The sequence below is a fragment of the Pezoporus occidentalis genome, unplaced genomic scaffold, assembly GCF_034315485.1.
Source record: "Pezoporus occidentalis ecotype Australia unplaced genomic scaffold, CSIRO_AGI_Poc_V1 ctg9, whole genome shotgun sequence".
NCBI classification, from domain to species: Eukaryota; Metazoa; Chordata; class Aves; order Psittaciformes; family Psittacidae; genus Pezoporus; species Pezoporus occidentalis.
The window spans coordinates 4,839,022-4,859,709 of NW_026916262.1; the positions used below are offsets into that span (position 1 = coordinate 4,839,022).

The window sequence follows — 20,688 nt, forward strand, 5'->3', positions numbered from 1 at the left end:
TCACTTACCTGTTAGCTTTCCAGCCCTGAAGCACAAACATGTGCCCCCCTTGGTGCTCATACTGACCAAGGGGAACGTTTATGTGCATCTGTTAAGAGAGAAAAAGAGCCCACTGCCCCCGAGGCTCACCAGGCCAGTCACAGGCAGCAGCACCAGGAGCAGCCTCCTCCATCTTCTTCTCGTCAAGGCAGAGATTTCCTCTGTGTGGAGAGCTTCCAATCCATACACAGAGATCTTATAAATACACACTATTTCCCACGTTTTCCCACAAACTGTGCTATTAGCAACTGCATTGAACACTGCTACTCTTAAAACTGCAAGATAGAACTCATGAAAAGGAGGTGCTCTGATCAGACAACTCTTGATGCTGGCAGTTATGTCTGCTTGTGCTGGGCTCTCCAAGCACACAGAAAAAGCAACAAAAACCAATGCCTGAAGACACAAATCAACATAAATTTATCTTCATGATAAATTTATGATTTTCAGATTATTTAATCCCTCCCGGTAACATTTGCTCTTTTAAGTTAGGTCTACTGAAAAAAGAGAAAGGAAAAATAAAGAATTGAGACAAAAATCCCAAAGCTTTGAATGTGCCTTTTAAAAGAATCTATCCAGAAGTTTGAAATGAGATATTACAACGTATTTCAAGATTTTTGTATATTCCCCTCCTATCCATCTTTTTTATGGCTGAGAGTGTTTCAGCTCAATTTGTCCAAATCTCTGTGTAGCTTCAGTTTCCCTGAAAACCACTTTCCAGCAAATGAATTATTCATTGAGGATATTCCACTTTATTCCTGGCTGTCCACCTTCCCTGGAGCCTGTAAATCTTTGGGATGGAAGTGGACAAACTCTTCCTGCCTTTATCCCTCCACGCTCTTCTCTAGCACAGCTCTACTCTGAGGGCTGGGTACTCTCTTGAGAAGGGGATGAATGCAATTTCAGGAGCAGCCTCCACTTCGGAAGAATGAATGTCCCATAGGCTCAAAGTGAGCACAGTCACAGAATCACAGAATGGTTTGCGCTGGAAATGACCTTAAGGCTCATTCAGTTCCAACCCCCGGCCATGGGCAGGGACACCTTCCACTAGACCAGGTTGCTCAAAGCCCCATCCAGCCTTGAACACTGCCAGGGATTGTTGTGCAGCCACAACTTCTCTGAGCAACCTGGTCCAGTGCCTCACCACCCTCACAGGGAAAAGCTTTTTCCTAATGTCAAATCTAAATCTACCCTGTTTCAGTTTAAAGCCATTCCCCTTGTCCTATCCTTGAAAAAAAGCCCCTCTCCACATTTCTTGTAGGTCCCCTTTAGATACTGGAAGGCTGTTACAAGTTCTCCCTGGAGCCTTCTTTTCTCCAGGCTGAACAAGCCCAACTCTCTCAGCCTGTCTCCATAGGAGAGGTGCTCCAGCCCCCTGATCACTTTCATGGCCCTCCTCTGGACTCATCCATGTTCAACCTATTGTGTTTCCTTTCAGTGACTACCTCACGGGCCAATCTACCTAACACCAGTTCATAACCTGCAGCACCGTAGCCTGGTGAAAGTATTGTGCAATCCCAAACACCAGGGAAATAATCACTTTTTTTCCTCACCTTCACCTAGATTTCAGATGCTTCAAAGCAAAACCAGCCATGGGAAGTACCTCCTCAGTGTCGTCTCTGACTGAGGGGCTGTTGAGAAGGGGTGGATTTTTCCAACCAGAAGGGTCTATAATCGCTTCTAACACACACGTCCCATGGACACAGGTGTAAAAAGAGAATCTGAAAATGAACCGTTACACCACGACTTGGAATGAGCTGCTGGAGTATGTGGTCTGCAGCCAGCCCATGCAACCATGCTGCCACACACTGTTTTCAATTAGATGGTTGCAGACGAGCCTGCATGGTGGTCCAAGATACGCTCTAAGGGTGACAGTGGCTCCCCATTCAAAAACCTGTGGCCCATTCAAACACATTGCGAAGAAGCAGAATGGTTCTTACTTTTGTATACAGAAAACCTTGTTCTGACCTAAGCTGATGGGTTTCTACAGCTACTCACTGTGCTCCTATGATCAGAAACTTTCTGATTAATGCACACCTTCTATTAGCTGCATTTGGGTCTGCTGCTGTTAAGAGGCAAAGGCTGATCTTATTTTAGACAGTCCTGTTTACTTGTCTCCGCTTCAGCACAGCTGTATTTGTAAAAAAACCTTATATCCAGCAGGGAAAAGAAAAACTGTATGAAAATTGATGTTTCCCTAATCTCTAAAATACTCTGTCGCTTTTGAGAAGGGCAAGAGAAACACTCTTTGAAGAGATAGCTAATTAGAGCTTAGGAAATATACAGATTAATTTGAGTTTGTGGGAAACAGCAAGTCTGGCAAACTAATGACTAAAATTTCAGACTTCACACCAAGTTATTTGTGTATGTGGTTTATCACCATTTTTATATTCTTTCAATTTAACAGCATCATCAAATAAATGTAGCTTCAGGCGAATTTCATTTCAGCTATTTTCTCTAAGCAGAAGTTTTGTCAACCTATATTGTCCATATCACCCTCAAAAATTAAGTGCTGTACTGAAATCTGCTGCAAACACTTTGTGCAAAGGGTTAACATCCGAACGCATTTATGACATTGTGGATATAAATATTTTTAATTATGATAAAACATAACTACTTCAGCTTGATGTTCTCTCAGAAGCAGAACAGACAACCAGTCTCATTTTCTGGGTAAAAAAAGAGCACTTGCAGAATGAGGACTGTAATACTTACAAGTGAAAACCAAGAAATACAATTCTGCTTTAAGCCACTGATCCTATCTTCTGGAGTGCAACAGATGTTTTATCACTATCGCTGAGGTGAAAACAGACATGTAAATGTAAATATTAAGTATCTTGATATGCACACACAGAGCAGGCAGGCATGCACCTATTCTGGCCCTGGTCTTGCCCCCCAGAATCAATTACAGACTGCCTTTGATATTTTTCTCAACCTATATGGAATTTTTTTTTTCCTGAAAAAGCCTGTACTTTTCCAGGCAACACCCTATGCCACACACATGGATGGAAACAAAGTGGGAGGTAATATGCAAAGAAATGGCCACCAAAGTAACCAAGAGCACCCTTTCCACATAACTGTAGTACCACTGTATTTAACTCTTGGGAGAGCCGAGCATCACTGTTAACAATGGATGAAACCACTGGCAGGAACTCAAACCCCACATACTGCATGCAGATGATTTTAATAAGATACAGTGTTTAGACCACAAAGGATACACTCCCGAGTAGCTCTATATATATTTGTTTACTTAATTGAAGGGGTGGAATACCATAGGCAGCCTAAATACTGCATTTATTCTACACACAGCAGTCAGTCTAGTGTCACAGACACAGTATACACCACCCTTCTATGAAGTTAATTACTTAGCCCTCATCTAGATTAATGTCTGTTGTGATTTATTTCTTTGCAATTCACCAGCAGGGTCTGATTTAACTAGTGCTGCCATAGTAAAAAGAAGACAAAATATTAGCTTATATGACAAAAACCCCCTCTTAATCTCAAACAGAAACTGAATCCATTTTCAGCAAACTTTGACTTTTCTCCTAAGGAGAACAGTAGCTGCTGAATTGTCACACATTTGATGGTAAATTATGTTTTGAATACCAAGCAAACAATGGTGTTATTTTAATAATTTATAAGTAATGTGCAAAGATACACTGTATAAATGGCCTACACAGGAACTCAGGAATTTGAATGCCCATTAATTCTTTTCTAAACTTAGTCCTCTTTGTCTGCAGCAGTCATCTTGATGCCAGTCTAACAAGAGAACAGACCAAAATGTAGTCCATAAATTACACATACATGGCACACAAATGCATGTTAACAGAACATTAAGATTGCAGACTGTAACACTTCAAAGATAGGAAATGTCAGAGTTGAGGCTAACTCCCTCAATTTGAGCACGTTACTCATTTTGTGTTATGATATTGTCTTTAATCTTTAAAGGAAAAAAGAAAAAAGCAAGAAACAACAAAACCTGTGCTGGAAGCAAACACCAGTTATGGAAACTTCAGCCTGAGGATTAAAACTTGATGGGGCCTATGGAAAAGAAAACAAGGAAGTCAAAAGTATCTTTAATTGAAGACAATGCTACAGTTCCACCTATAATATCAGAGTTGGATCAGGCTCTCCTCAATTAACCAGAAAGAATGATGTCCGAGCTATCAGACACATCAACATTCCCTCAGTTAATGTGTACAAATGCTGCCCTTGATATTGACTACAGAGGATAAAATAATGAGTAATCACCAGTCATCTTGAAAGAGATGATAACTGAAAATTGAAATTTAGATTACTTTTGCTTCCTTAGATCATCTCTTATTTTTAAATTACAAATGTTAAGCTATAATCTCATACCCTGTGTTTTAAGCACACCGGAGTACTTTCACGAGTCATGTTATGGGGATCCTCTCCTACACATCCCCTCGAGTTATGCTTTCAATGGCAGAGACTATTGGCCTGTTTAAGTCCTTGGAAACAAAAGGGATTTAATATAATTAATAAACTATGGGAGCTGAGAGAGCATCTGACATGCTTCAGAAAAGCTCACAATTTTGCTTCAAAAGAGGTGGTGTCCTATGCAGCATCTTGCAGCTCCTAACTTCCCACCGCTTCTGCAACGCCATCGGTTTACAGGTTAAGAAAAACATTGATGCCTTATGCCTGCTGCTTGTCTGCCATAAGGATCTCAGTCCTGCTCAGTCCTGCTTTGATTGCCATTTCGCAAGGTCATTGAAAACTCCTGTAATTTTTTTGCATGAGTTTCAGGACATTTAACACATGGAGCTAAGGGATCAGGAGAATTCCTTCTCTACTAAATCATGTTATCAGCTCTCACCATTGCACTTAGAAAGCCTAAATATACCAAATGGAACAAAACGAGAAGGTAAGGAGCCTTTAACCTAATGTTCCTTCCCATATCTATGTTTTCTTTCTTTTTTTACTGACAACTACATGGATTGGAAGAACTGTCCCACCACTTCCACTTGAAATAGCGGATATTCAGCCTCTGGGGTAACTGCACTGGCAAAGGTGCCTCCCTGAAAGTCCAGCTGAGTGAAGGACTGTTGCCTCAGGGAAGAAATAAATCATGGTGTCTTCAGCTCAGCCTGCTTCATTTCCAAACCAAGTCAGTCATGTCCACGCCGTGATTCATGCCCAGAAACGTGGCGGAACAGGAACTGTACAGGACTTCTGTCACGGCTTTCCGGCTTCCAGCTGGCAAGTGGACACTGACCAAAAGTCGTGTACAAACTGCTCAAAGATTTTGGTTTGCAAGACAGTTGCTGCCTTTCCTGAGATTTTGCGCACATTCCATTACCTGTGAAAGCTCATCCATGGAACAGCAGTTTGGCTGTTGTCTTTTTTAATTTCAGACATGGTCTTTTCCCTTGCTCTACCCACTGAAGGATACATTTCACATTTAAATTAAACTGAAGATGGAATTTTAGCTGCCTAATAGGAAGTATTAAGGCCCAGAGTTATTTGATCAATATATTGATATTTTAGGTTCAACCGTTACTTTCCAAGTCAAATTAAATAAATTAGATATTTTTTTGTGTTCAAATACAGACCACTTTGCAAACCATAAAAAAAGACTGAAAACATAGTTAAGGGTTCTCAACATGAAAACTGCTGCTGAATGTGGCAGGTTGAAACCACAGAAGCATCATGAAGAAAATTAATTATACAAAGCAGCTGCTGTTTCAGTTTAACACCACAATGATAACACATGAATTTCAATGAAATTTGCAAATTGCTGCACACGGACTAAGCTTAAACTGAATTTTACATTTGGTACTTTTTTCCCTTCTGTACTTTTATGTAAAAGCTATGAACATTTTCCAGTAACACACCTTTTTGTGTATCTTTTGGGGATAAAAACTATCAGAGAAAATACCACCCAACAAACTTAACTAGTGTTAGTCTGGGACTTTATACATACATCGGCATACTTTGGGACTTTATTACATGCATTGAATTCAGTTTTGTCTCTCACTGGCGTTCCAGGTTGCATGATCAGAATGAGGAAGACCAGCTAAAACACTCGCTCAGCTTCTGCTACCTCACCTGCAACTTCCATGGAAAGCCTAGACCCAGATTACCTTTTCCACTAAACCTCTTGAAAGGTTTTCAGGAGAAGCAGTAACTGACAAGCTGGTAGTGAAGCCATTGGTAGTGCTGAAGTGCTAAACATAGAGTGGATGGACAAGTATGTCCTACCTAGAGCCTACCTTTCTCCTTTCTCTCTTGCCCTTTACCATGTTTCCCAGCTCAGCAGGAAAAAAAGGGCAGGAAGATTGTCACAGACAGCTCTCCCTTCTCCCCCCCCCCCCCCCCCCCCCAATTTACTGTGTAGAAAGGGAACGATCTCTTACAGCTTCTCTTCTGCCACTCTCATCACTTCGTTATCTGAGTGCCTTCTAATAGTGCATTAAGCTACATGATTAACTCCTGTCACATGTGGCTTGTTCTCTCTGATCTTCTCTGCAGGGGGAGGATCCGGGCCTTCGAAAGGGAAAAGGAAACATACATTTGCTTTAAAAGTAGTGTGCAAATGAATAAAAGGGACTGGCTTTCTGAAGCTTTTTATTTCACGTGATGAGGAGATGAGGAATCCTCATAAAAGATATTTGTATCATATAGGAAACTTATGTCTTTTTACCCCACGAAATTCTCTGGGGAGCTAGTAAGCCATCTCGGGAGAACTACTGAAATATTTCACCATAAGCAACTGGAAAGTAAGGATAAAGAATCAACTGAATTTTTAGGATGATTATTTAACCCACCCTCCCCACCTCGCTTTCTGTCTGTTTTCACTAATGCCCATTTAATTCCGCTGTCTATCAACAAGAGAAAGGTTTTTTGTTACAAATCTGGTACTTCCTCCTTTAGTTTTAACAAGTAATACTGTGGCAGTAAAATGATAGTGGAATCTGATGTTCATATATGTATATATATATATATATATATATATATATTAAAAAAAAAAACAAAACAGAAGAAACTCTGTTGTTACCAAGAACAAGCATACATCAGCAGCTTTCCAGTATCTGAAGGGAGCCTACAAGGATGCCAGAGAGGGACTCTTCATCAGGGACTCTAGCAACAGGACAAGGGTTAACGGGTTCAAACTTAAACAGGGGAAGTTTAAATTGAATATAAGGAAGAAGTTCTTTACTGTAAGGGTGGTGAGGCACTGGAATGGGTTGCCCAAGGAAGTTGTGAATGCTCCATCCCTGGCAGTGTTCAAGGCCAGGCTGGATGCAGTCTTGGTCTAGCGTGAGGTGTCCCTGCCATGGGCTGGAACTTTCCAACCCAAGGTCCTTTCCAACCCAAAAGATTCTGTTATTCTATGATTCTATGATCATGGCATAGGCAGGAGTATGCCACGTGTGACCCATTGCTATATCACACAGAAGCACATCACAAAATCCTGTCATCAGGCTCCACTTCAAGAGGATGTTTGTCCCACTGCCCCTATCTGTTCTGTAACTTCTGCCTTCTGATAGTTAAAAATAGTCTTCTAATTTTTGACTCGAATAGATGGCCAGCTTGCTGCCACATGTGTTGGTGGCAGCATGTCCTCAGCTCCACTAGTTTTCCCTCTCTGGCCCCAAGCACTCCTACTTATGCAAGTACCTGAACCATCTATATTGCCACCAGACTTCCTTGGATAGTCATACCAAGTTCTTCAGCCTCTTTCTACAGGCTGCTCTTCTCTCCCAGTAGCCTAGATCCACATCTCTCTCTGATACATTTCAAGTGTTCTTTTTTTAAAAAAAAAGAGGGGAAATGATTTTGAAGTAATTTTTTATATAACATTGATTTTATGAAGCTACTTTGAAGTCAAAAGGCCACAGCAAAGGACAGAGAAGGGCAGAGAGGTAGTGGTGCCACATGATGTGCAAGAAGCGGCAGGGAAAGGGAAGTGCAAAGCCCCAGACTGGCACTGGAGATAAACAGCTCCAAGCCACAACAACCAGCCTTGGGTAAATCAGATTAGTTAGATCATGGCCCAGTCTTCCCTCTTGAAATGTACTTCTCTAATAAAGTCTGCTATTAGTAACACAAGCCTCCAATCCAGCTTATTTATGTACCAAAACAGACTGAAAGAAAAAGGTAACTCATACCCTTTTCCATTTCTTACCAGACTAGTACCACCTTACTAACAAGTACACAGCCAGGGATAGGAGTGTATAGGAGTACTCACAGACATAAATGTATATATTTCTATGCCTGTATGTAGCCAAGCCTTCTTTTAAACCCTAAAAGTGTATAAATGCTTGATTTTAACTTATCAACATGAACATCATTTTTCCACAGAAGAATAAACCAGTGCTTACATAAAGCCCTCATAGCATTCACAGTAACCTAAAGTAATGAATATTGTAATGAGAAACACAAGTATTTAGGGTGATAATGACTGGACTTTGCTCTACTTAGATCGGCTCACCCCCTATGGAGGCTACCAAAGCTTAAAGATTTTATCACCCTAGTAATCAGCAATGGGTAATGGCCTTCATAAAACACAGTAATTAAATTGACTGATTTCAAACTAGTGCATTTTTTTCATTAGGGAGTTCTTATTTAACCTACTTCAAAAATCCCTTTGTGAATACTGGCTGTATTAGTCAAAATTCAAATGACAAGGGACGAAGAGCTTGTTCTGCTCAGTATTTCAGAGGCAGAGGGGAAGCAAATCAAAACCTTAGCTCCTGACATTTTCCAACAATGCAAGAGATTCTGCTTTGTTAAAACATGCTTTTAAAATTCTCTGAGGCCAGTGTTCCAACCTCCCTAGCAAAAATATCAATGGTGAAATTCAGGCACCGCCTCACAATCCATTTAATTATCCTTTATGCCTGGATTGTGCATGTTCTTGTAACTACTGTATCTTACTTGATCTTTGAATGCTTTTGAATAAAACCAGGTTGTAAGTACAGCCCTTTATTATTGCTCGAATTTGCTTTCACGATACGTGCGTGAGCCATTTATCTGTGTTCCAAAAATACTTGTAACTCAACACAGATTTTAAGCAAAGTATTTTATAGCGAGTCTCAACTCTGCTTTTGTGGCAAAAACATTTCCTAACTCAATATATGCTCTACAGGAGCTTTATGATGGCAAAAGTAAACCTACTGGAAAATCTACCTGGATAACTACATGACACAAAACCTAGTTTCGTATTTCTCTCTCTGGGCTACAGCAGCTTTTAACCGCATGAAAGAGATGCTGGATATATTTTCTGTATGAAATCTATAGTGGAACACAGGGATCTGAAGATAGGTGCACAAGTACCAACCCTTCCCTACTTTACCCAGAAAACAAAGTGACTCAGCGACCATACTGAAATGTGAGAGTTGGTCACAAATATGCATTTTTCTCTGTCTAGAACCCTAAGAATCTCAGAGCAGCTGTTAAAGGCTGTTGAAACCCAAGGTAATTATTTTACAGGCATCAGTGGGATATTCCATACTGTACTACTTTATCTACATATTTCAGGCACTTGCCAGCTCTTCCCTCACTGGTCAAGCACTTGAAAATGTGATACATGACTGACACCCATCATAGAGCAAATGGGGAAGTACACAAACAACCTAATGCAGCAGCCCTGAAACAGCTTAAGGAGATATTAACTCTGAAACCTAAAACAGTCACAAAAAGATCAATACGATTCCAATTCTGCTGCAAGGAAACATGGATAGAGGTAACAACTGCATAAAGAATTCCAGGTAACTGCTTTCTTTGGCAGAGCCATCTTTTCTGGGTGGTCTAGGTAAAGATCATTCCTTACTTCTCTCCAGTTCCACCTGTCCTTCTAGTTGCCCTTTAACAGCATGACCAAAATCAACTATCTGAAAGATCACCAAACAGACACAATACTTTGTCCTGTAAACTAGTTTACCAAAATAATGTAGAGTAATAAGCTCCTTGCGACTACAGCTTCAAACTCTCCAGTCTTGTGCTGCAAAACTTACTTTACATTTTATTACAATCAAAGAATAAATAATTGAATTACAGTTTCTATCTATTTATTCACAGTGCAAGCAGAATATGACCTGGAAGAGATTAATGGAAAACAAAATAAACAATGGAAGGTGGATGAGAAGCTACTTTTTTCACAAAGGTGCAAAGAGCATTCTCAATAAGGCAAGTAAGCAACAAACGTGGTTGTTAGAGAATATTTATGACACCGGCAACTGTGTAACATCACTGAAGCATGCACAATGGGAGCAAGCTTTCTAGAAAATATATCTACAAAAGAGACACACAGTTAGGTCTAACTATCAATCACCCGGACATGTGAATAAATCTACAGTCAGTGGTCCATGTTCTGTTAAAATCAACTTCTACCACACAGAAAACTTGCTGACCAGTAATTAAGACATACGACCACAGAAGCTAAAATACGTTATACATACTATCCCAATATCTCAACTACTAGACCAGCAAAAGGTTTGAATATTTGGGTCTCACAGAAAGCAAAGTGTATTTACAGTGACTCATTCTATTCTCTGGATAAGTTCTATAGGTTTAAGATCCCATCACACTCAAACAATCAGATTTTTGTGTGCTTGTTTGCGGTTTTCTTTCATTTTATAACTCACGTTCTTTAAATCAGGGGTTACTGATCCACAAGAGCACATCTATATGGACTATTTAAGTCTCCTCTCCACTGGAAGTGTGTGTATAACTCCCATTAATGCTAATGGGCATAAAGCACATGCATTGAGGAGAAAATAGACCCCTCACTGTGAAAATAAATGTGTTCAGTTATTTTCAGACACGATGCTGAAATCAAACAACTAAAAGTACATACTCTAAGGAGATAACATTACATAGCCTAACTGAAAATGTCACCATTATTTTTAACTCCTTGCTTATAGACCCTGCCACATTCTTCATGTTTCTGCCATTTCTCATGTAATAAAGACCATGACTGGCTAATACAGCAAAAAGGGCCAAATTCTAAATACTTACACAAGCGAAACCAGCCCTGATCTCACTCTCCTTACCTTCACAAAGGATGCATGGTTAGGCCTTGTGTCTTGTGTTTTTACCTAAGCAATGAAATGTTTTCTCTTTACACCATGGGTTAATAGCAGCATTAAACTTTACTGTTGCCTAGTTTCTTAAAACTGTGATGAACCTAACAAAGTAAAAATCCTTATTACTTCAATTTTTTCCTTAATGATTTGATACTTGGTGTTTTCTGCTTTGATCAAAATTCATGGAGTCAATTATGTGCTCAAACAGGTAAGAAGAACTGCTTATACAGCAATGTGAAATTCAAAGACACTGTGCTTTATTATAACACAACTATAATCACAATTTTTTATGATGGATCCAATGTTTTATGAATTTACAGCTGACCTAATGTGATATTTAGAACAGTCATGAGAGAAGAAAGGTTTTAAAAAGGGTGCAGTATAAGTGGAGCATTAATGGTTTTAGCGAGTATATTTTGGGTCTTTACAAAGTGTCCTGCTGACTTTCTAATGCGAGTAATCACACTCATCTTCCCAAATCAGAGAGATGCACCTTCAAACAAGTGGATGCTACTGAGTTATCAGGCAGGGGTGAATTCTTCCAGTGACATGGCCTTTTCAGATGTTGGTGCTGTAGGAGACGGGTTGAGTGCTATTGCCTAAAAGTCAACTTTTGCAGCTTAGTTCCAGGCTTTGCAGTGCTGCTGGTTCAAATATGAAAGCTAGGTGCTGCCAGGCGCTTATGGTCCGGCTCCCAACCCCTCGCCCCCAGTCACATGTTCACTCATCTATTCTCACACTGAGTTAGTCCATGGAGAAAAATACCCCAAGGAAAACAAAACGAAACAATGAATAAAACAATACGTCTCTGCTGATCTATCTCCTTCTCACAGTGTGGGTGGTGACAAGCACTGCTACCACCACAAAAACTGGGCAGCGAGGGGTTTGGCTAGGGATGGCTGGCAGACAGGGGGAGAAGGACTGCCGCTTTTAAACTGTCAGCCCAGCTCCATCATATCCCAGAATCAAACCATGCAAAAAGGACAGTCAAAGGAGGATCCCAGCCAAGCCAAAGAACTGGCTGGTGTCTGCACACTGAAGTAAAGAGAGAGCCTTAAAGGCTGCCACATTTCTGCCAGACACTTCCAAAAGTGCATGTGCATGCTGTGAATCCCCCATGTGTCATGCCTGAGGACAGACAAGCATGGAATAACTCATCAGAGAGTTCTTTACAGACAGGCACAGAGGGTTAATGACTGAAGAGGCTGCTATTCACTTTACAAGCCCTCGATTCCAGGCTCTTGAGCTGCAAAGTATTTCTGCTTCTTACTTAAGGCTTTATAGCGAGAAGAATTGTGCTGGAAGATATATGAGTGCTCTTCTTTTTTTAAACCAGAAAAAGCCACTAACAACACAGCAGCCCTGGTAGCATCTGAAGCTGTTGCAGCCCAGACCAGCTCTCCTAAATTCGGTATAGGATTTACTGCAGCCTGCCAAAATGATCCAGCCAACAAATTAATTAGCTCCTTCATTCGTTACTAAACAGGAGGAGGGATGGCAATGGCCCATGACATGCAACTGTGTGGATGGACATCCATCCGTCTGTGTAAAAGTGTGTACAGAGCTGAGCTGGAGACACTGGGGCTCTGCATGAGCAAGGCATGCAATATCCGTGGCAGAACACTTTATGTAACACTGATCTGGACTCACACAAATAAATACTGTTGAATGACTCTCTTTTGTTTTTCCTTTTCAAGTAATAGAAGCCTGTCTTTCTTTTTGATCTGAGTATATCACTGTGACTCATTTTGCGAGTTGAAGATTATACAGAGGAAAGGCCAAAATCTTACTACTTCTGCACAGAACACTAAATCTATGTTTTCCCGGGTGAGCTTGCAGGGATAAACAATCCTATGAATGATTTGGTGTATGATATGCAAAAAGAGTCATTTCTACAGTCCGTCTAGACTCCCAGACAAGATCAGACTGTGCTGTCATCAAAGACATTTCCACAGCTTGTTGTATTATTTGTAAGACAGAAAAACCATCTTTTCGGAACAGGCATGCAAAAATGAAAAAAAAGTAAAAACAGCCTGACCTGCCAGTGTCATAGTGAGAATCTGAATGCGGGAACCTTAGAGAATTTAGAGATTATGCTAACAATACGGCAAGAAGTTTCAGCAAACATTTGTGAGGAAAGGCAACTCCTGCACAAGTGAATGCGATCCAAAAATATGAGTCATGCACAAGCAATTTCGCTCTGGGCCATAAAATCACTTTATGAGAGTTACAGATAATTCTGTATGTATTCTATAATGTTTCCCTACTGTGTAGAGATGGATATCTCAGTATCCTATCACAGATAATGATGGAAAACAAATTCTCTACATAAAAGCTGATTGCTCAGAGATTCACCCTTAACTGTTCCAAGGGACTGTAATACCGATGAAACACTTTATACTGTATTCATCAACAAAGAAGTAGATTCCATCAGTGCCAAACACACTGCAGTTTGGATGGTTTTTATAAGATGTAGCAGGGTGAATTCAGAGCAGCCTTAGACACAGAATACGCACCCTGCTATTTCTCAGCACCTACATACTCTTTATCACACATGCACTTACCATCCTCCACAATGACACCTCTCACTTCCTGGCTTATTCCAAAGAATAAGCCAAGTCCTATTCATGTGTAACAATACATGATCTTTTCTCAAACTTGGATGTAGCATTCTCCAGAAGACAAGCTTTAAGAAAACCCCAAAGCAATAATAATACCTCTCCAACATCATAGATCCATATGCGGCCTTCTGAATCACCAACAGCTACCTCCTTCCCAGCCTGGGCCCAGCGGACACGGTTGAGGGCAGAAGCTCCTTCTATGGTGACACTGGCTGTGGGAACCTGTTGAAACAATAGGAACAGGAAGGACGATACAATCACACTGCCTGCGAACCCAGGGTCAGTTCTGAATGTCCTGTTTAGCTGGGTGAGTCATAAGTCCCTTGGCATTGCTGGAAGTAACATACAACCCTCATGGGGGGGGGAAGGAAAAAAAAAGGGTTCGTTGTTTCTTCAATCACATGGGCTAAAAAGAGGAAAGAGTAAGAGATTGCTTGGAATGAGCAGGGAAGACTTTTCCACACTAAAGGGCAGTAAATGAAACACATTTTTCCCTTTAACCTCAGAAACATGTGAAACCACATCTCCTTCTTTCTCAAAAGTGACAGACTTATGACCAAGAACCAACTGAGGGTAGGCTTTGGCTTCAGTCCTGCCCTGGCTTATGGCCTCTGACTTGGGCCCAGATAACCTTATGGTCAGCAGACATATCCCTGTATTCATGCTGATACAGCCTTTAAATCCATACTCACCTCTGTGGCTAGATGCAGAGGCTGAAACTTAGATACTATGTCAGAAAAGTCCTGAGCTAGTCACTTCAGAGTGAGGACACACCAGCAGTGAGAAGAGCTGAACTGACATTTAGGAACTCCTACGGTATGTTCCCACAATTCTCTTTTACATCCCCAGGAGACTTCTTCTGTTTTAAATACAGCTGGATGCTGTCTAATTTCCAAACCCCCTCCCTGCTCCAAGTCAACCAACTTAACAGGTGATCCACAAGAATACATGAAGATTCTGGTTAACGTGTGGGACGAATAAAGCTACGAACACGATCTTAGGAGAAGTATTTGTAATCTACACTGGAATGAGGGCATCAAAAGATGCTGCAGGAGGAAGGAACTGTGTGGGTGTTTGTCCCACATAGGCAGATCACTCAGCTGATTTAGGTCACCTCACAAGACCAGTGATGGCAACCCGCAAGTCTGCTAACGCTCCACCCTGCTGCTGCCTTTAATAGGAGAACCTGCCCGAGCAAGGAGCCTGTAGCTTGGCATGACGGTCTTCCAGAAAAGGCTTTTTTATCTAATACTTTTCAGCTCTAATGCTTTTTACGTCAGGGCAAATAGGACAGGATAGCTGCAAAAACAGCTCCTCCACCAGATCCATCTGTGGGAACAGGTCTCAGTCACAGGGTGAGATGGGGACAAAGGGGTGTCCCGGGATCTATAAAAGGACATGGAATTGGAGAGCAGTTCAGGCAAGAAGAGGTAGCTGGACAGGAATTAGAGTCAGGGCTACCTCTGAGGGAGTGACAGGTACTCCTTCTGTCCTACTGTGGGCACAATATCACAGAAGCAAGAAGAAGGCAGTTTGAAGTTGGTATTAAAGCCTGGTCTGAACATAGACAAACTGACAAGATTAACATAACCAGTATTTTGCTGACTTCACCTCAGTTTTCCAGCTGCAGTTTTATACTGTAATTGTAAGATCAGTCAGAAGATACAGGAGAAAAATAATTTTAAAACAAACACTGTATATCTCCCATGCCAATCTCCTCCTCTGCTCTAACACCTTCACTGTGTCCCACAAGATGAGGGACAGTGGGAAGCTGAAACTTTGTAGATGTCCCAAGACCCCTGTTATGGGTGCAGCATGTGCACAGCCATGTCAGCAGCAGGACCAGGACTGGGAAGCAGGGCTGCTTGCCTTGCCTCTCTCCCCCTGGAGACTCCCTGATCCTCCTCCTCCTCACTGACCCTGACACAAGGCTGCAAAACCAAACTGGCATCTCTAGCACAACAAACCTGCAAAGCTGAAGTGTCACCTCCGCAAAGGGCTTCATGGTAGCATCCTGAGCCCAGCATGTGAAACATGAGGATTTTGTTTGGAGAATGATGTAGAAATAATGCTGGATAACAGTCACAAAGCAGATTCCATCCTCCCCCCTCCTTTAAGAAATCATTCAAATGCAAATAAGCTACTGGGCCCAAGGCCTAGGTCCTGTCCAAGGCAGTATTACCCAAAAAAGCTGGCATGCTGTAACTCCTAGACCCAAGTCTGTTACTGCTCAGTTGGGCGGGAGCTAAAGGCCTAATTCTGACATGGGGTCATTGATCCATGATAAAATCACAGTAGAAAACAAACAAGTTTTTCTCCTGTGATCACTGATTTCTAAAATAAAAAGAAAATTAAAAAAAAAAAAATAAAAAAAAAAGGAAAATAAAGAAAAAGGAAAATAAAAGGCTATTTTAATTCCAGGCAAAATGAATTTCATACCAGTTGGAAACGGGTTTCTTCAAACAACAACAACTAAATGCCACATTAGAGGACTAATCCACTAACCAGCTATGTTTCTCAGAAAACCGTAGATCAAAGATATTTGTTTCATATACAAATATACGCAACGTATATTTAAGGCACTGAATTTTCACTATGTCTTTCAGGGGGCTGAAATACATAACTCTAGAGCTGCTTTTTTTTTGTTAATACAGCATCCTTCCAGTGTTTCACACAAAAGCAAGCAGTGTGCATGCCACACACGGCACAACCCATGCTTTATTTCAAAACCCGATGGTTTTGTAAAATCCTGTTACTATTCCACAAAGCTATCTAACATAATAAAAAGCAATAATGAAACGGTCTTTAAAAATCTAAATAAAAAGCCTTTTCTCCAGTGATATGGAGAGAAATATAGTCAAACTATAGTATCTTAAAATAGATTTGTCTGCTCTCGGTAGCGATAGGTTAAATTACACATGCTTATTTAAGATTTCAAAGATAAGAGTTTATTTTATAATGGTAGCCTTATGTTTTTAAAATCACATTTGAAATACTTTACAAATTCTCTGAGGTTGGTGCTTGTCAGATTTTTAACGATTTAAAATGAGATTTTAGCAGGTAACAGATTAAGAAAGATGCAGTCAGAAAAACCTGCATGGTAAGAATATACCTTTTATTTTTCTACTTTTATTGCTTACATAGTGTCAAAACCTGCTTGCAAATACATCTGTTAGCTGTTTTGAGAAATAGACACCAGCCTCATACTTTTGAAGCTGAGGTACGGCATGCAAAAAAACCCCCCAGAACATCCAAACGGGGTATAACACAGCAGGAATAAGCAGGTTTGTAAGTCAGTTTAGTATCAGTCCATAGATAAGTAAGATTCATCAACAAACTAGAGACCTCCAATCTTGATCAGAAAAGAAATGTTACGGACATGTCGGTAGGAAATCGGCTTTTGGTATCCTGAAACTACCATCAAACCCCACTGTCCTAATCCCTAAAAAATAATACTCAGTTTGCAAAAGAATGAAGAAGTGGGTAGGAATTTTTTTCCATCTTTTAAAGTTTTTTTTTGTATTCATTTATCAAATGTAAAATAAAATGTGATGACTTTCATTATTCTTACAAGAACAATTTCTGGTATCCACAGATCAACATGAAGCACACAAATACCCTTGTTACTTTACAGTAAGATTTTGAGAATATTTAGATTGATTAAATCTGTGGTAGTCAAATGATTTTAGTTATTTTGATCAGAAAGCATCTAGCTCTCAGGAGAAATGTCTTTAATAAATACGGGGAGCAACACTAGTGGAAACTCTGTTAGAGTTCAGGAATTTAAAGATAGCATATTGTAATTCAATCCAGGTATTTTCTTAATTTGCTTTACAAAATAATACCTAAATAATAATGTGGCTTATTTCCCAAACTAAACAAAACCAGCCCTCATTAATAACAATCACATCTAGCTCTTACACAGAGATTTTTATCAATAGCTAGCAGTTAAACACATTAATATACCTGTCATTTTCTGCCGTCTTCACAAATACTTTGACATCACGTATCTGACATCTGAAAGTAATAAAGTTCTAAAAAATAGGTGCGTCGAGATTCCTTATTACAAAGCCGAAAGTGCTGACAAGGACTTTTCTGAGCAAATGGCAGTGATGACTTAAGCAGCGTAATCGATGGCAGGGATCTTGAAAATTATAAACTAATTATGAGCTACCAGATAGAGGGTAACAGCAAACAGATGATCACTTTCAGTTTAGAAGAACTGCTCACAGTTCTCTTTCAGAGGTACTTTTGCTCTGGTCATGCATAACAAAACCTCACATCTATTCAGAATCTGATGGTTTATCATTTATAGAGATTTTTTGTTTCATCAGTGCTCAGTAAGGAAACCAAATGGTAGTTCTGCCTCCAGAGACCCAAATTTGATTTGCATAAAAACAGAAAGCTCGGAAATAATTCTAGTCTGATCCTTACATGAGAACTGATTTTGACTTCTCAGAATGGAAATCATTTGTGAAATCAGGGGTGGCCTTGCACACAGAAGAAAAGCAGGACTGAGCTTGAAATTATTTTTTTTTCTGATGTTCCTTTGTATTTACATGTAAACACACTGAAAATATATCAGCAGTTTTCCACATACAGCCTTATTATTGATGGGAATGGGATCAAGCGGTCCATACTAATTTTTTTGAAACAAATTATGGTCTCATTGAGTCAAATGGCAAAACATCAGTTGATTTCAAACAGAGCAGGATTTCAGCCCTGGAATTAGGGGGGAAAGGGTTATTTTTTTTTTTCTTCTTAAAATGCTGGGGTTTATGCTCTGTGTTTAAGCCTGCATTAATGAGAACACCTGAAGGATATGTCCCTCCCTTCCCAAAATAAATTCCAAGAAGACTCCTCCTGTATATCCTCCAGCTGTATGTGCTCTAATTAAAAAGGCTGCACTACTTCCTGCTCAGAGCACTTCAAAAGGCCTGGCTACTCCCCTTGACAATGCAGTGCCCGGTGCTGGTTCCTCTTACCTGTCCATGCTTATTTATGGCAAGCACCACTCACTAGAAGCCATAAACTGTTCCTGTATTTTACTCTGTCCAAAATGTACAGCATGTTTATGGGAAAGGGGTATTAATGGTCAACTAGTCCTAAAAAAAATAAATAGGGTACATGGGGGAAATACTGCTGCTCGCTCTTTGGTCTTCTTTTTTGGAAATAAAAATAAACCATCAGTTAATATGTGACCTTTTCTTTTACAGTCTGTTTGTTCTTAATTTCACATGGAATTAAGTAAAAATATGCAAGATGTCACTTGTGAAGAAGATGACGTCGACTTCATTGTGATTCCTTCGTACTGAATACTGGCTGTTGGCCATCTGTGACTGACCTCAAGTGACCTGACAGGTTTGCTCAAAACCATTTTAGGAGGAAACTCAAATCCAGAAAAAAAACAGTACCAGCATAAGTCTGCAGCATTTTTAAAAGTATGAAATAGTTAAGAGGAAAAACGGGTGTTTGGTACGTTTAGAAAATGACATTTAAAAAAACACAGTATTTACTACTCAAGATCTTTGCAGAAAGGTGTTTGATTAATCCTTTCTCATCAGCAAAATACAAAGGTACAGTGCTTCCTCCCCAGTGGTCCTCACTATTTACTTAATGGCAATGTAAAAAAAAAAGTAGTTACTTTCCGTTGGATTTATGCCTTTAAGTTTCGCAGCAAATATTTAAAAAAAGGAAAAAAGGTGAGGGTATAAAATCACAAATAACATGTGATACACATGCCTTGTGCTTCGAAGACTGAAGCTGGGTAGCCAGCGACTCAGTGAGGTGAGGGCAGGCACAGTGGCACGCAGGGTTTCCGGCACGCTGGTGGCACTAGTACCGGGCTGGCAAGTTACCATCTCCAGAGGATGTGGAGCGCTGGATAAGCACGAAGGGAAATGAGGTCTCGCCCCCGAACACGAAGCACCTCCGTACCGCGGAAGGCTAGTGAAGGGCTGCCCGACAGGCCTGTGGCAGCCATGGCCAAGTTGTGACCACCTCAGTGAGGGCATGCTGCTGTTTCTGTGTGCCAGAAACGGAGGCGGGGATGATAAAAACACTATGGAACGGGCGCGGTTTCAGAGCGCACCTTAAAATAACATTGATGGGAAGGAGTCTCCTTCCCGAGCCGGCACCGCGGCTACGTATTTGTGTTGGCTTTCCGCCGGGGGTGCTGCAGCGGGCCCTACCCACTCGTGGCAGGTACCCGAGAGCAGCAGCCCCGCCGCAGGGGAGGGAGGCGGGCGGGGAGGAGGGCGGTCAGGAGCCCCCAGCAGCGGCACCCGCCCGCCCCAACGCACCCCGGGGCATGGGCGGCGGCCGACGCCGGGCTCATCGCACCCCGGGGGGGGGGGCGGCACCCCCGCAGACCCCCGTTGGACGACGGGGGGTGCTCGGCAGCGCCGCTCCGCCGGCTCTCACAGGGTTAAGGACCCGCACGGCGCCCCGCCGCCCGCCCGTCCGTCCGCCCGCCCTCGCGTTCCCAGCGCAGGCCGCCGTCCAGCCGCCGCACCGCCTCACCTCGGTGTCGTTATTCAGGTTCCACAGATCCAGGCGCCCCATCCCGTCCACACAGGCGAAGAGCGCGGGATGCACTGGCGACCACATGACATCGTAGACATAGTCGGCATTGTCTTCAAAGGAGTAGAGCGGCTTGTTGTGCTGTAAAGCAGAGAGCAGCATGAAGACTTCGTGGCGCTAGTGCTGCCTGGGGCTGTCTGGCGAGTCTAATTAAAAACTTTGCACATTTACAAACTGTCATAAAACTTCCCCAGATGAAAGGTCCTCGCGAAGGGTGGGACTGCGCTTTAATGGGGCAACAACTGTCCGGTGGGATAAATGAGATGCCCGGCGTGAGGGGTGTGGGACGCGGGGGTGACGGGGCGGGGGGAGCGCCCGCGGCCTCTCCCGCTCCCGGCCGGCACCCCGGCGGGGGGTGCGGGAGGCGGTGGGCAGGCACCGGCCAGGCACCGTCGCGC

The 20,688-nt window shown here is 41.7% G+C and overlaps 1 protein-coding gene across 14 annotated transcripts in view; it reads right to left on the reverse strand.

The window, feature by feature from the left end:
- DYNC1I1 (dynein cytoplasmic 1 intermediate chain 1) overlaps positions 1–20,688 on the reverse strand; it is a 192,323-nt gene that overhangs the window by 6,140 nt on the left and 165,495 nt on the right. For all 14 annotated transcript variants that reach the window (XM_062605072.1, XM_062605068.1, XM_062605082.1 and 11 more), the window contains 2 exons: positions 20,231–20,371; positions 13,805–13,930 (listed from right to left, as the gene is read on the reverse strand). In XM_062605072.1, coding sequence (XP_062461056.1) covers positions 13,805–13,930; positions 20,231–20,371 — 267 coding nt within the window. The remainder of the gene's footprint in view (positions 1–13,804; positions 13,931–20,230; positions 20,372–20,688) is intronic.